We start from the raw sequence: 15,769 nt of genomic DNA on the forward strand, positions 1-15,769 counted from the left end.
GCTCTTAAACCCAGACTGGCGAGGGAGTGAATAGAGTAAATCTGTATCTGGGTCCCTGCAGGCAATGGTTTGGAGGGAAAAAGAGCCCAGGAGATGGTATAAAACACGCGCTCATGCCCAAAGTATGGGGTGTGCAGAGAGGCAGCGTTTTCCCCTTGCTCGCTGCTCTCCTCGCCCGTAGCCCAGCGGGGATGGGGCTGTGGGGGTGACATCAGTGACAATCTCCCCCAGGAGCCAAACTGTCGCCTGCCCTGGGTGCAGACGTGTGTGTGTCCAGCCTGGCTGTGGCCTCATCTACCCTGTGCCTGCAAAGCAAACCCTCATTTTGTGCCAATTTGCCATCAAAGCAGTGAAAAAACACTGCAAGAGCTGCTGGTGACCTGGGGACACCCAGTTATTCTGGACACAGCTCATCCTCCGAGCCACGTCCAGTTGGAGCATCTTCCTTGCACAGCGTGGGGATGCCTTTACATCCAAACCAAGGGCAGGTTTATAAAGCCAGCCTTGCATGGGCTCACACCTTGGTGTGAGCATCATCTTCCCCGGGCACGTGTGCCCCCCGCATCCCCGGCTCATCCCTGCCAGGGCGAGATTGTCCCCAAGCTCCTGTTTGCTGCCAGGGACAAGCTTTGTGGCAGCAGAGGCTCTGGTCATGGGGTTCGGGCTTGGCTGCAGGATCTGGCCCTCGGCACGGAGTTCACTTCATTAAGGAACCTGTTACTGGACCCACTGGTGCAAATCCTTGAGCCCACCCTGTAGCTGCCCCTTGTTGCTGCAAGGCTCTGAAATTGGGAAACAGGGATGATCTCAGTGCTGGGACATCCCTCCCGGGGGGGCAGCACCCGAAAGGAGGTGGCAGAGCCCCAGGGAAGCTGTGCCAGCAGGGTAGGGTTAACCCCCTTACACCTAGAAATGGGTGTCAAGAGACATGCCCTTGTGATTAAAATGCATGTTAGTGCTGCGCGCTCACCAGCCCTGATCTCAAGTGACCCTTCTTGCTGCTCCCAGTGTGTTACTCTGGCTTCTGGTTCTTCCAGCCACTCCCTAGCAGCAGCGACGCCTGTGCATCCCTCCCAGCAAGCGCCGTTCTGCCTGCCGCTCTGGTCAAACATTGTGAAACACGGGACCAACGGCTGCCATGAAAGCAGAGGCTGTATCGGGGGGGCCAAAGGGAAATGTTCGGGGTTTGGGGGTTTTGTAGCTGGTGCAGAGGTGGGGACAGCTGGTGGCCAAGGGAACCCCATGTCCCAGTCAGCTGTGACCCCCCCATCCAGCTGGGGATGATGCAAGAACTCTCTCCAGTTTGGGAGCCCCCACTTCTTCATCTGTGGGGGGATTAACTTTACAGGCTCCATGGAGACAGTTAAGCAAGTTTTGGGTGTTTTCCAGTGCTGCAGTGGAGGGACCTGGGAGCTGAAGATACACAGGGAGATCTGGGAGTTAATATTTTTTCCTGCCCTTATTCCGCTTCCTTGCAGCCCGGCTGAAGCTTAATCCCCAGCGCGATCTGAGAGTGTTTGGCCACAGTTATTTCCGGTCTTACTTTCTTGACTTTTTTTCCTGTTCCACTAAAAGACGAGCCAGAATTAATTTGCTCCTCAGCTGGGAAAGCAACCGGCAGGGTCTGACCTCGGCCGGCTCCTTCCCCCTGCCCAGCTGGGGTGCAGGGACCGGGGTGCCAGCAGCTAAGCCAGGCTTTGGCAGAGCCTCCTGCCCTTCCCGCCGGGCCGCCAGCTTTGGCAAACCTGCCTGGGCCATGTGGGCCGTGTTTGTACACAGATGAGTAACGCGCTCGCCCGGAGCCAGCGCCGGCAATAACGCAGCATCCGACCCAGCCCTGCGCCTGGGAGCTGCGCCGTAAGTACCGGCCACTCGGCTTCTTCCCCCGGGATAATTTCACCTTGTTTCTTTTCACGCTGTCCTGGGGATGCTGAGGGTTTGCATGGTGTGAGCTCGCCCGTGGGAGGTTTACAGACGTGTTGTGAAAAGACGAAGGTGGGACAGAGCTGTGTGTGATGAGGCCAGTAGTAAGTTGCTTTTCCCTGTCCTCCCACAGCACTGACAGCTCGTGGCTGTGCTGCTCGTTTGCAGAATCTATGCAAGTTTTGCTCGGCAGTGGTTTAGGAGCGGGACAGGGGGCTGGGACGTCCCCCCAGGAGGACGGGTGAAAGTGCTGGGTCTGGCAAAGAGCTCGAGCACGTGCCTGGAACGCCCTGGTTTTGGAAAGCTCTGGGCTCGTGTGTGTGCTCAGAGCTGGCTGCTCGTCCCGGCACATCCCAGCAGCAACAACAACCTCCAACGCCTCCGCTGTTCTGCTGGAAAAGGTCTCGGCGTGTCGCAGGCTGCCGAGTGCTCTGAGGAGCCCAGCTGCTGCTTTCACTGTTCAACTTGTCTCTGTCCTTGCGCTGCCGTAAGAAAGTCATAGAAGTTAATAATTAACAGCTAAAATATTTTTCCCTCCACTGAAGGCTGGCAGGGAGAGCTGTGCTGTGGGGAGCCCAGACACCGCAGAGGGACAGTGACAAGGTGACAGGGGACATGTCAGGGCTCCTCTTGCCAGAGACAAACCGCACTTTTTACGGGTGAGAGCTGGTGCCAGGCAGGAACCTTCCCCGGGTGAACGCGGCACAAACCAGGGGCTCCCAGGCTGGACCTGTACCCTGGGGTGCCTGACATCTCTCCATGGGGGGCTGAGGAGCAGGAGGAGGAAGATCTGTGTTTGCGGCCAGCCGGGTAAGCCTGCAGCGTGAATAACCTGCTGTTTGTTTGCAGAGGTCAGGGCTGCCGTGCGCACCCATCCCTTGTCCCACGCCGCTCCCTGGCTGGGAAAAACAAGAGGAAAAGCCGGGACCGCGGGGTGTGCCGGGCTGCTGCACCCTGCGGCTCCATGACTCATTTTGCTCTTCAAAACACAAGTTTTTGGTGAAGCCTGGGGCTGGTTCTTCCCGCGCGGGTGCATGACGGGGACCAGCTCCTGCTCTGGGGATGCTTTGCCCGGTTGCACCAGAGCACACCCAGCCTGGGGCTCCTGTCCAAGGGCTCTTGCAAATCAGGACTCCTGCACCCCCCGCCTGCCTTTGTGAAGAACCTGTGCCGTGTCCTCGCCTTCACCACAACAAGAGACATTATTTTTGTTCTGGCCCATCATCACCTTCATTTGTGTTTGTATCAGACGTGGGGCGGGGTTAGAAAAAGGCAGAGCTCTGTACCAGGCTGACCTTTATTTCTGGAAGATGCAAATAATCAACGGCAGCTCTCGTTCCCTGCCCTGGTTCCTCACTCCTCGTTCCTCACTCCTCAGTCCCTGCCCTCAGAGGGTTCAGGTCCCTTTTCCAGTGCAGGAATTCCCAGGGGATTCCGGGTGGCTGCAGGCTGCGTATCCCTTCGAGGCAGCACACCTGTAGCACAGAGGCTGAGAAAAAGCTCCGGATCTAAGTATAATCTTTAACTAAAGGCATTTCTAATTTTATTTTTTATGTCGGGTTTATTGCTCTCCTGCCTTGTTAATTTTTTCCCTCCTGTTTACACCTCCCAGCCCCCTCCCTCTCCCAGGCACTCCCTGCCCAGGCGTTTGGCCCGGGCTGGTTTGCTCCATTTGCACTGGAGTTGCTCGTCTGCACGGAGAGGTAGAGTACGGGGCCGGGGGAGGAAGAGCAGGGGAAGATGAAGGGTCACACCAGGAGCTGGGCAAGGGCAGCAAAGGGGTTTAATTTGGACCGGGGTGTCCCTGCAGCACTGGCAAATTGTGCTGACGGCTGGAGCTCGGTGCATCCTGCTGTGAAGCTATGGGAAGGCTGAGGCAGCCGAAACGCTGTCCCAGGAGCAGCTCTGGGGATGCTGAATTCACAACCTGGCCCTTGGGCTACCTTCTCGCCTGGCTTCTGCCGGCCCAGGCGGTTCCTTTCAGGAGGGCACAGGAGATGATATTTTTTTTTCACCTTTATTTGACAGAGCGAGGTGGAGGTGGAGGGGGCAGGGGTGGCGCTGCCAGAGCCGTCAGTGGGTAAGAGACGGAGACGTGGGGGCTGCACCATGGGGCTGGGGTGTTTGAAGAGGAGCGGGTGGGGAGAAGCAGCCTGGATGCTGCCTGGGACCCTGTGTCCTCCCCAAGTCCCCAAGGGGACCTGCCTGCATCCCCAGCCTGTGCCCAGGGCTTTCTGTGCAACCTCGAGGTGTTCTAGGGATGTGCTGTTCCGGCATCTCCTCTGTATCTGTTGGGGTGATAACAAGGGGCTCAGTCCTTCTGGGTGGTGGGCACAGGGACATGCTGTCCTTCTTTTATGATGAGAGGAAATGGCCTCAAGTTGTGCCAGGGGAGGTTGAGGTTGGATCTGGGGAACAATTTATTTCCCAAAGGGCTGTCGGGCATTGGAACAGGCTGCCCAGGGCAGTGGTGGAGTCACCATCCCTGGAGGGGTTGAACAGACACAGAGATGAGGTTCTCAGGGACATGGGTTAGTGCCAGGGGTGGGTTATGGTTGGACTCAATGATCTTGAGAGGCTTTTCCAACCAAAATGATTCTATGATTCTCCCCCTGCCCCTTTCACGTACAGGTGGTACAAGGGGACCCCAACATCCCTGCAGGGATGAGTCATGTCCCCCATTCCCATGCCATGGGAACCCCCCAGGAAGTGTTCGCTGTGTGTGGGTTTGGGATCTCCCATGGGGACACTGTGCCACGTCCCCACAAATGCTCATCTCCCCTCAGGCCACCTCTCCTGACTGCAGGAGCATTGCTTCAGCCGTCACGGAGCAGCCACATCCCTGTCCTGTCACTTCCCCGGTAGGGGTTGAGATGTGGCCAGGAAGAGTTGGGAGGCACCGCATAGCTCATCTCCAGGGCAGCTGAGCCGAAAACGTCCCTTGGAGCCGGAGCCCCGACCTGCGTGATGCTGAGCCTCAAGTTACCCCGGCTGCTCAGCATCCACCAAGTGCCCAAGGTCAGAAAGGAGCTTCTCTGCCCTACACCTGGGGCTCAGTGGGGTCTGGGGAGGTGACAAGTGGGAGCAGTGTGCTGGGGTGGCCTTGTCCTGCCCAGGGCAGTAATCAGCCCTCCATGGGACCACCCCCATGGGGGGAACACTGCTCTGTTCTCGCAGCAGGGTCCTGGGTCCTGAGTTATGGGCACCTTCCTTTCAGCAAACTTCCTCCTCCGATTTGTCCTTCCTTCTCCTCCTGTTTGTCATCCCTTCTCCTCCAATTTGTTGTCCCTTCTCCTCCGATTGCCACCAGCACCTGTCCTTGCCTTGCAGGGGTACCGGGAGCAGGGGATCCTCTTTGGGTATCGCCCCCCCCGAAGCTCAGCAGCAGATTGCCTCCTCAGCGCCTTCCAAATGACAAATGAAACTCTAAATATTTGGACACATTTTGTGCCTGCCTGGTAGGTACTGTGCTCCAGGTCTTCAGCATCCATGGTGGGACGGGGACACCCAAGGGTGCAATGTTGACCGTCCCCCCACCCACAGGTACTTTGTGTGGACACTGGTGGGACGGCTGTGGGGGCCGGGGGGCTGGGAGGACCCCCAGGCCTGGCCCCTCCTAGCCTACCTGCTGACCTGCTGCATCTACCCACTGGCCTCCAGCTGCGCCCACACTTTCAGCACCATGTCCACCCACGCCCGTCACCTCTGCTACTTCTTCGATTACGCGGCTCTCAGCATGTACAGCCTGGGTAAGGACTGGCAAGGGCCGAAGGTTTCACAGAATCATAGAATCACAGGATGGTTTGGGTTGAAGGGACCTTCCCAGCTCCCCCAGTGCCACCCCTGCCATGAGCAGGGACATCTTCACCAGCTCAGGTTGCTCAGAGCCCCGTCCAGCCTGGCCTGGGATGTCTCCAGGGATGGTTCATCCACCACCTCTCTGGCCAACCTGCACCAGTGTGTTACCACCCTCACTGTAAAAGATTTCTTCTTCATGTCCAGACTGAATGTTTTTTCCCCAGATTCATTGGGTGCTGCTCCCCAGCTCTTCCCTGGGTCTGCAGGAACTGCGGCACAGGGAAGTGTCAGGGACGGGGCTGAACCCCAGGTGCTCTGATGGCTCAAACCCATGGGACAAGCAGAAACAGCAGCTGCTTGTGTGTTGTTCCTGCTCCTCTTCCTCCCTCCCTGCAGCCCCGCGCTTGGGAGGGACCGTGACCCATCTTTGACACTGCCACAAATAATGTGGGGCTGGGTTTTGTAGCCGGCAGCACTGGAACAGAGACCTGGTTGTGTGACATTCCTTGGTGTTTGTATAAATAGAAAAACACACTAAAGACCACGGCTGTCAGTGAAGTCGGTGGCACCTCTACCTTCATCCACACCCCCCTTTCCTCAGAGTCCTCAACGTCAACGCCAGTTTGGGGGGTCACAGCTGTGCCCAGGAGGGTGCTGAAGGTCCCACAGGACCTGGCACTGACCGGGCACCTCCTGCGTCCCCAGGGTCCGCACTGGCGTACTCGGCGTACATCTTCCCCACGGAATGGGTCAACAGCACCTTCCACCGCTGCTACGTCCCCATAGCCGTGTTCAACACTGTCATCAGCACCAGCCTGTCCTGCTATTCCAGGTAGGCTGACGCTTTTTCTGCCAGCATTGAGTAATCATTAGTATTATTAATAAAGCTTTCAACTACAGGCTGTTTTGTAACAACATGAGCCTTAAGCTCAGGAAGGGGAAGAAGAGGATGTTTGTTTTGGGAAAGGAGTTGCATGCTGGCACTAGGAGGGTTTGATGATCAAAACCACGAAACAAATGAAGTAGCTTTAATTTTTGGAAGTTCAGAAGGTAACACCTCCAGCACCTCGTTTGGGTTGCTGTTTTTCTAATTTAACCTGTGAAAAGGGGCGGGCTCCAGTGCACCCAAGATTTCAGTGTGTTTGGGTTTAAACATGAGCCCGGTCCTGACAAAGACATGGGTTAGCCCAAGTGCTGCATGGCTGTTTATGTGTGCGTGTGTGTTTATGTGTGTGTGCAATGGATTTGCAGAGGGGGAACCTCTACCTTCTCACAGCCAACTGAATAACTTTTAAAGCACAAGCAGCGTTGTTGTATGCACAGTATTTTCTTCCTGAATGGCATTAGGAACTTGTTTGGAATAACTCAGATGTCTGAAAGACTCAGCTGATTCCCAGCGATACATGCCGTGCTAGATCTCTATCTGGATGGGTTTTTTTAATTCCCGGTAGATACCCCCCTGAAGGCTGTGTTTGTAAAGTACTCATGCCTGTCGTTGCGACAACATGCATTTTGCTTTGCAAAAAGTACAATTCCTGTTTTCCCAAGCAATGCAAACCATTTGGCATTATTCCTTCCTTCTCTTTCGGGGTGTCTCTGTATTTTGGGCTGTCTTTGGCAGGTGGCTGCTCTTTGGCATGTGTTGATTTGGACCTATCCCTGGTATTACTGAGCAGTACAGCAAAATCAAGGATCTGTCTTGGATCACTTTGTGGATGATGCCGGTTTGGGCTTAGTATTTTTTCCTGATATTCCTCATTTCTTCCTCTTTCTTTTTGTCTCTTTCCCCCCCTCTTATTTTTGTCTTGTGCGTCTCTTTATTGTCTCATTAGACAGGTTTAGCAAACGAAGCTCACTGACCATGTGCTAACCCTAGTACTTGCCACTTGAAGATAACCCTTAGGAAATATCAGCAACTTGAGATCAGTTCCAGATTAATTTGGATTGTTTTAAAAAAAAAAAATGGACCTGTAAATTTAATTTGTCAGCATCTCTCCACTACAAAACTGTAAGTACAGTTATGTCATAGAATCACAGAATCACAGATGGTTTGTGTTGAATAGACCTTCCCAGCTCCCCCAGTGCCACCCCTGCCATGAGCAGGGACATCTTCACCAGCTCAGGTTGCTCAGAGCCCCATCCAGCCTGGCCTGGGATGTCTCCAGGGATGGTTCATCCACCACCGCTCTGGGCAACCTGGGCCAGGCTCTCACCACCCTCAGGGGCAACAATTTCTTCCTTCTTCCTCATGAATGAATGAGCCCTCGTAATTCCTCACCGCACCCTGTGCACACCAGGTCACATCTGGGAACTGTGCCAGCCATGGAGCTGCCGCATCCCCATGTCCCTCTGCACATCCCACATGTGTCAGTATCACAGCTGCATCTGCATCCTCTGTCTGTCCCCTGTCTATGTGTCTGTCTGTCTCCTTTCTCTTCTTTTGCAGCTTGAGGCTGCAGAGGGTGCTTGGTTTTGCTCCCCCCTCTGCTTTGGTGCTTCCCTGGGTTGTGTAAGTGGCTTGTGCTGGGCTTAACCCCAGGGCACCTGTGCCATGGCCAGCGGGTTGGAGACATGGATGCGGTGGGTCTGGCTGTCCACGAGACCCCCACGAGGCCACCAGCACCTGGGCCACCCCGGTTCCTCCCACAGGGCACTGCTCACTTCAGTGTCACCCTGGGCTGGGTCACACCAGATCTCTCCCTGGCATGGGGGCGGCTGGATGGGAATTGTGCAGTGGGTGGTGATGCAGCAAGTTGGGTGCACTTGGGGGGCCCTGCCTGGGCACCCCCATTCCTCCTGGCTTGCAGAGGGCTTGGCGGCCACACAGGAATGCTGTTGGGCTGCTCCAGCAACCGCACCCCAGGCAGGGCTGCTCCAGCACCAGGAGGGTGTGCGGCTGCCTTGGTGGCCTCCATGGCACTGCCAGGGACTGGGGTCACTGGGGCAGAGAGAAGGAGGATGCCGGGCTGTTTCTGAGAGGTTCAGATGAGGGAAAGGCTCCAGACCCCTGCTGAGCTCCTGCACCACAGCCAAATGCAGCTCACCCTCTTGCAGGCACCTCGTGAAGGTAGACAGTAGCGCAGGTTAAGGTGGAGGAGGGTGAGCAGGAATGATGAAGGCAGGGACTTATCCTGGGGCATCTGGAGAAAGTCATTTATTGAGCTGCTGCATCGAATTGCATCAACTTCTCAGGAAAATGTTCCAATCCTTGACGGCTGTTTGATGAGTCAACAGTGACAATTTTTGATTGGTTGGTTTTTGCATCCTGTGCCTTGGGAACATCAAATTGCCAAACTGGAAAATGTGCAGATGCACTGAAATAAGTGGTTCTATCCTTTACATGACATCAAATACCCCTGTCACTCTGAAATATCATCTGACTGCATCCCCCTGCCCTGATGCAGGAGGAGCAGCAGCACAAAATGTTCTTTCATGCTTGAGAATTCGACATCTCCCTGCGGACACACCCGTTAAAGCAGAAAAAAACCTGGACAGGATTTTCATGGGGAGAAAAGAGTATGCCCGAGCTCCGCTACATCTCTTACCATCCTCTGTGAATGGGGTAGTGTCCCCGGGGTCACCGTGTGCCCAGGCTGCGACCTGGGGCTCTGTTTTGGCAGCAGAGGGGCACAGGTCAGCTGGGTACGAGGCCGAAGGAGTGGGAAGGTGCATGGGAAGGGTGAGCACAGCAGGATGGGAGTACAGCACCAGCACGCAAAACCCCAGTAGGAAAATACAGCAGAAATCCTGCAGAGAAATACAGGAGAAAATAGAGCAGGAGGCATCTCAGCATCATCGTGATCTCTTCTGAGCAAACCACAAGTGTCAAACCAAGGAGGAGCGAGACAAAAGCCCTTCTGCAGTTAGTGGGTCTTGAGCATGAATTGAATTGTTGGGGTTTCAGCCCATTTTTGGGGGTCATATCGATAGAGCCCTTCTGCTTTGCAGGCAAGTGTGTTGGAGATCTGCTAAAGTTGCTCTCTCTGTTTACACATTTGGCTAAAAACCTATAAAAGCTGGTGTTTCCCTGGTCCAGTCTGCTGGGGGCTGCACCAGCAAGTGCTGCTGGGCCTCCCCGAGCTGCTCTGGGCTTCCCCTCCCCAGTTTCCTTTGAGTTGCGGCCCCTGTGTGGCAGAAGCAGGCTTGGCTTTATAATGTTTTATAGTATTTTATTGGGATCCAGGTGGTCAACTCTTTCATGATTTCAGATATGAAATACATCCTGTATTTCAGCAGTGGGATTTCCTGGGGAACAAAATTCACAGTATTACTCCCCACACAGAAATGGGCTTTCCTCCTCATATATAGTGTGATTTTAACCAATAGGCTGCTTCTTCCATTATAAAGGTGATGTCATTAAAAAGTAACTTGTTAAATTAATTTACTCTGTGTTTCGGTAACTCTCTCCCTGCATTCTCTGAAATGACAATTGTGAAGTCTTGGCAGGATGTGAAAAAGAAGGATGCTGCGACATTTCATGCATTTCTGACATAAGTTGCAATACAGCTTAATTAACAATCAGTGCCAATGCTAGCCTGAGTGCTGCATTACCCCCGATGTCTCCCAGCCCAAGGCAGATGTGCTCTCCTTGATTGCTGTGCCCAGAAAGCTTGATTCAAAACAAAAGAGTGAAAACTCAGTTAAGAAACAACTGCAGAGGCAGCAGCTGTTTAAAGACCAGCCCTGTTCCTGCCTGCTGATGGGTAACGGTTAACAAGCAAGGGTGAACGAAGCAAAGTCAGCCAGGACCATGTGAAAAATGTTGTTTTCAGAGCTGCAGAGATGCAACCGCAAGAGCCAGAGTGTGTAAAGGGGAGAGTAGCCCCGAAATCCTTCCTCCCCCAGCTCAGGGTTCAGCCACGTGAGCTGAGGGTGGTCGCAGTTTTAATATAATCAGCAGACAAAACCATGCTGAATTCACAATAATCCACGGGAGGATGTATGTACAGTCTGTATATCGCAGTCCATATACTGCAATCCCCAGTCCCCAGCAAACAAACGACAGGCTCCAGCATTAACCTAATCTGAAATTCAGCTCATCTGCCACGTGAAATACTTTCTCTGTTTTCCTCGAGGTTTCTGGAGGTGGAGCGGCCTGGGCTCAGCAAGGCATCCCGCACCCTGGCCTTTGCCTACCCGTACCTCTTTGACAGCATCCCTCTCTTCTACAGGGTATGTACAGCACCAAGACATCTGCTTGCTGCAGGGCTGGAAACATCAGCTGCTTCAGCTTAGTCTGAAAATATTTGGGAAAATACGCCAGCCTTTTTTTTTTTTTTCCCAAAGGAAAGCAAACTCCAGCAGGAAAAGAGATTTGGTTATTTTTTCCTGCACCTATTGATTGGCAGATTCCTTCCACTTCAAAGCACCACGCTCAACCTTTGCTCGTGCTGGAAAGTCATTGCCTTTGAAAGCTGCGAGTTTTCCAGTTCCTAAACTGGATTGGGGTGGGAGTTTTGCTGCAGTGAGCTCTAAGGATGGGAGATGCAGGACTGGCAATTGCACACAACGGAGGCGACAGCTCTAGTATCAGGCCCTGGGTCCTGCACCGTGTGTTTGGGTGATGGGCAGACAGAGATGATGCGGGCTGGAGGAATGGTGCTGCCGCCTTTAAAATGGTGGGTTTGCTCTGTTTCCTTTACTGGTACCCTGTGTGGACACGGCTCTGCAGCTGTACATGTGCGCGGCACAGAGGTGCACAGACGCTGCCATCCTGCTGCACTACAAACACACCGCCTTGGCCTTCCTCACCTGCTTCATCTTCGCCAGCCACCTGCCCGAGCGACTCGCACCGGGACACTTCGACTACATCGGTAAGGGCCAAAAGGCACAGCTGGCATTGTTATCTTAGTATTTTCAGGAAGAAAAGGCATAAATGCATGAGCAAATCCCAGAGGTTAGAATATATTCCCTGCTGGAAATTCCAAATGTTGTTTTACATACAGGAGACAGCAATCCTGCCAGGTAAAGCAGAACAGCTCCAGAATTCTGCTTGTTCTAAAACATTTCATGATTGTAAAGCACAAGTGTGATGGGAGCGGCTGAGGGGCCTGGGGGTTCAGCCTGGAGAACAGGAGCTGAGGGGAGACCTTCTGATCTCTGAACTGCCTGAAAGGAGCTTGGAGCCAGGGGGGGTCGGGCTCTGCTCCCCAAGAATAAACGCCAGGATGAGAGGAAACGGCCTCAAGTTGCACCAGGGGAGGTTGAGGTTGGATTTGGGGAACAACTTCTTCCCCAAAGGGCTGTCGGGCAGTGGAACAGGCTGCCCAGGGCAGTGGTGGAGTCACCATCCCTGGAGGGGTTGAATGGACATGGAGATGAGGTTCTCAGGGACGTGGGGCAGTGCCAGGGGTGGGGAATAGTTGGACTTGATGAGCTGGAGGGGCTTTTCCAACCAAAATGACTCTGTGATTCTAAAGAACTCATTTCCCATGCAAAACCCCTCCCCTGTGGCACAGAGGTGTTTCACAGTGCCAAGTCAGGGCTCTGCAGGACACAGGATGGCAGCCCCAGCCACATGGGGGTTCTGTCTGTTCCCCCGGCACATTCCGTGTGCCAGGACCACAGCACAGAGCTGCACGTCCCATTGCACTTTGGAAAGGAAGATCTCTGCGCTCTGGCGGCACAGTGATAAAAGCCACGGAAATTAGTGGAATAAATATTTAAAGGCAACGGATGCGAGGCGGGAGGTCTGCTGAGCCCAAGGGGTTTCTCGGTGAGCGCTTCTGCCTTTCTCGCAGGGCACAGCCACCAAGTTTTCCACGTCTGCGGGATCGTCGGCACGCACTTCCAGCTGGAGGCCATCCTGACGGACATGGCGGAGCGGCAGGGCCGGCTCCTGCCCCCCTCGCCGCTGCCCTCGGCCCTGCAGACGCTGGGCTCCATGGGCGTCTGCGCAGCCGTCAGCCTGGCCGTCATCGGGCGCTGCTCCCTGGCCCTGCGCTTCCTGACCGAGCCTCTGCCCAGAGAAAAACCACACGGCCGTTAGGCTTCGGGTCCCGAGAATATTTGTGCTGCTCCACAAGAGACACCCGAAACATTGAGGGTATGGTATGAATGAGGAGGAGTTTATTTGCCTACGCTCTCTGAGAAAATGTTTGTTTGGGATTTTTCTCAAGAGCGAGACACATTGCACTGGGTTTTGTACATATAGCTTTAAAGCTGGGAGCAGATCATGAAATGCTTTTAATCAAGTTCCTGTTTCACCACAAGAAATATTTAAAATAATCAACTTTTTTTCCGTAAAAGGGAGATAAGTGCCAATATTTTCCAAAGCGCTTGGTGTTTATCGGGTCTGCCTTATGGAGCAATCGAGGGGGCACGTGAACATGGATGACGCTGGTGACACAGATGTCCTTCTCATCAGTTTGGACCCACAGCCAAGACTCCCTGGTGAAGGTGGGAGCACGAGCTCTCCCAGGGGCTCCCTAACTAAGGTTTCTGCCTTGAAAGTGCCATTATTTAGGGGATTAAAACCTCAAATAATTGTGCGATGCAGCCTTACGCTAAACCCAAGTGCCTGACCGAGGTGGGATTGAGAGAGACCAGTTTGCCTGCGTTTTACATTCAGCTATTTTTAATCGTTACCCGGAAAGAGTTATTCCAGAAGAACTCTCCATGGGACATTCTTCCAAAACAGCTTCTTTTTGGGTCCAGCTCCAGCGTGTAGGTAAGTCCTGGGAAATAAATTCCCAGGGGAGAGCAGAGCTCCCGCCTGCGCAGGCGATGCGGTTGCCGGCGGGACGGGAGGCACCGACCTCCCTCCTGCACCGTCACCTCCATCCCCTGCTCCCACCTCGGCTCCTTCTCAGACCTCGTCAAACACCAACAGAGGACGAAACACCCGCACCCACGAGGATTTCCTCACAAGCGCGCTTAGTGCCGAGTGCTTAACGCGGGTGTGAAGCTGCCCGTGCGCAGCCGGGCTGTTTGGAAAAGGGGTTTGACACCTTATCGAGGGTGACAGCTGAGAAATTCACGGCTGCCACATCCAGGTGTCCTCTCCCGGGGGTCTCTGGAGGCAGGACACGGGGTGGGACTGGTGGCAAAGCCACCACCTCCGAACCTCTCACCCGCAGAGAAGAATGTTTTTCTTTTCAGGAGTGAGCAGGATGGGGGTGTCTGGGGGGAATAAAACGTCAGCTGAGCAAGAAGCAGGGTCTGTAGAGAGGTCAGCGCTGCCGGGTGAAAGGCGGGATTTAGAGCAGCTGAGCTGGTAACGCGTGTAGGGCCAAAGCTGTGCGATTTTAAAGCATTTCCAGAGCTAGACCTGGCTCACCCACAACAGCGCTGAGCTCCGGTTCCTGCCCTGTTTCCTCTGCTGCTGCATCTGGATTTCACAAGGAGCCGCAGGGGGAGCTCGGCCGGGGGCTCCAGCGATGGAACCGGCACCTTGGATTTACCCAATACCCGCGGGAGGTACAGCAAAGATTCGATGTGATCGCGCTTCTTGTTAATCATACGGGTGTGTAATTTGTTTTGTGTCTAATTACCTCTAAAAAGATATAATTGAGGCACTTTTGAGTGACAATCAACAGCTCGTTAAATATCCTCTGGGACAAATAAGTCTTTTGAAAAATAGCTTTCTTTTGAAAGCTGACCACGATTTATATTAATATTTATAAGCGGTGGAACATAATTGTTTATTCAACAGGTTTGTTTCATTAAAAGAGAAAACTAATATAACTATCACACTGATATATGCTAACCTGATTTGTATAGTTTCTGTGAAAATTAATCACTTCAGAGATAAGTGCTGATAATCGCAAAGCTTATTTACCTTGTGTACTCATGCGGCTGGAATGGAATCTGTGTAAGACTTGATTTAAGAGTCTGTAAAATTACATGAATCATTACAACTTTTCCCTTGGTTATTTATCTTTTGAATTTGAGAATTCCTCTCATCCTCTTCAGGTGACATTATTTGTAGGAAAACTACATTAAAAATGTAACGCCATATTACACATTTTTACCATAACCCCTCTGGATACTGCAGCACTTTCCACAACCCTTTGTTTGACACATGCTTTATGTACTGAACGAGTCAACATTTGAAGCAGCACAGGTCAGCCAGATTTCTTCTTCTGTTGGAGACAGGACTTCAAAAAGCTACTCAATGTACTAAATTTTATTTACATACAGAAATAAAACTCTGTGTTGAATCGTTACAAGAAAATAATATATGATATTTACTTGCTGGAACATGTTTCATTGTGTGTCTGTGCCCCGTCCAGAGCAAATCACAAACAAAACCATCAACTTCATGACCAAATCCCAGAAAATATCACTCATCTGGTCTTCTTTACTTTTTTTGTTTGTTTAACAAACGTTCCTCCTGTGAGGAGGAAGAAAAAAATACAAAGAAATGCCAACAATCCAGGACATTGTCTTCTTCTGATAATGGTCACACTAAAAGGAAAAACACCGCTTGTTGGGATTTCTTTGTAATTTTTTCTTTCCCTCTTAAGGGGGTAAGCTTACTTGATTTAGTTAATCTGCACTAAAACTGAGAACTGACTGAAGTCAGTGGTTTAAGCGACAATAGCTCACTGTCTGGAGGCCTTTGGAGCTGCTCCACAGGGTTAAACACAACTTACTTCACTCTTTATCCCAGTTTCCCCCTTTGAATTAGATTCTTCCTTCCCAGGAAGAACGTCTTCAATGGACTTGTTCGGCCAGGCTTTTTATGCCTGTGTACACATTTCAGGCTTTGTTTTCCACTATTAAGCAATTCTGACAGGCCAGGAATTAACGAATTTACCTCCGGGCAGGTGGTGGCTCAGCCCCAGGGAAGCCCTGGGAGGGTGAACTTTGCTGGATGACACCTCTGTTCCTGAGCCCCCGCCTTTATTTACACTGAAGAGATAAACCAGACAAACACAAGCCCAGACACGGCCCGGGAGCGGCTCCCAGAGCCTGGGCCGTGAACTCCAGCGACATCTTGTCTCTGTCCCTGCTCCAGTGCATGGTGGGGCCGGCGGAGCCGCTCCCCGCGGGGCACCCGGAGGCCTCGGCACAGCAGAGCCTGGCTCCGGCCTGCAGGCCCAGC

At 53.0% G+C, this 15,769-nt stretch overlaps 1 protein-coding gene across 5 annotated transcripts; it reads left to right on the top strand.

The window, feature by feature from the left end:
• The first annotated feature begins 1,595 nt into the window (after positions 1-1,595).
• Positions 1,596-14,990, top strand: PAQR5 (progestin and adipoQ receptor family member 5). Of its 5 annotated transcripts, XM_082061013.1 has the most exons (9): positions 1,596-1,857; positions 3,958-4,003; positions 4,789-4,941; positions 5,254-5,381; positions 5,467-5,672; positions 6,427-6,553; positions 10,797-10,893; positions 11,393-11,534; positions 12,462-14,990. In XM_082061013.1, exons 3-9 carry the CDS (start codon positions 4,891-4,893, stop codon positions 12,707-12,709), a joined length of 999 nt encoding a protein of 332 aa, XP_081917139.1. In that variant the 5' UTR covers positions 1,596-1,857; positions 3,958-4,003; positions 4,789-4,890; the 3' UTR covers positions 12,710-14,990. The 5 variants fall into 5 exon arrangements, 4 of the variants coding, with proteins under 4 accessions (XP_081917139.1, XP_081917140.1, XP_081917138.1 ...); XM_082061014.1 differs by lacking the exon at positions 3,958-4,003; XM_082061012.1 differs by lacking the exon at positions 1,596-1,857 and having other exon boundaries at positions 3,976-4,003; positions 4,710-4,941.
• Positions 14,991-15,769: the final 779 nt, after the last annotated feature.

This window comes from Streptopelia decaocto (assembly GCF_964273445.1).
Source record: "Streptopelia decaocto genome assembly, chromosome: 9".
In the NCBI taxonomy this organism is placed as follows: domain Eukaryota; kingdom Metazoa; phylum Chordata; class Aves; order Columbiformes; family Columbidae; genus Streptopelia; species Streptopelia decaocto.

What these genes read in the sequence shown, in the direction of transcription:
- PAQR5 (XM_082061013.1), top strand. Translation starts at nt 4,891, where the DNA reads ATGCTGAGCCTCAAGTTACCCCGGCTGCTCAGCATCCACCAAGTGCCC. An exon ending in ACACATTTTGTGCCTGCCTG is followed by an intron (nt 5,382 to 5,466) that starts GTAGGTACTGTG and finishes CCCCACCCACAG; the next exon opens with GTACTTTGTGTGGACACTGG. An exon ending in GGGACACTTCGACTACATCG is followed by an intron (nt 11,535 to 12,461) that starts GTAAGGGCCAAA and finishes CCTTTCTCGCAG; the next exon opens with GGCACAGCCACCAAGTTTTC.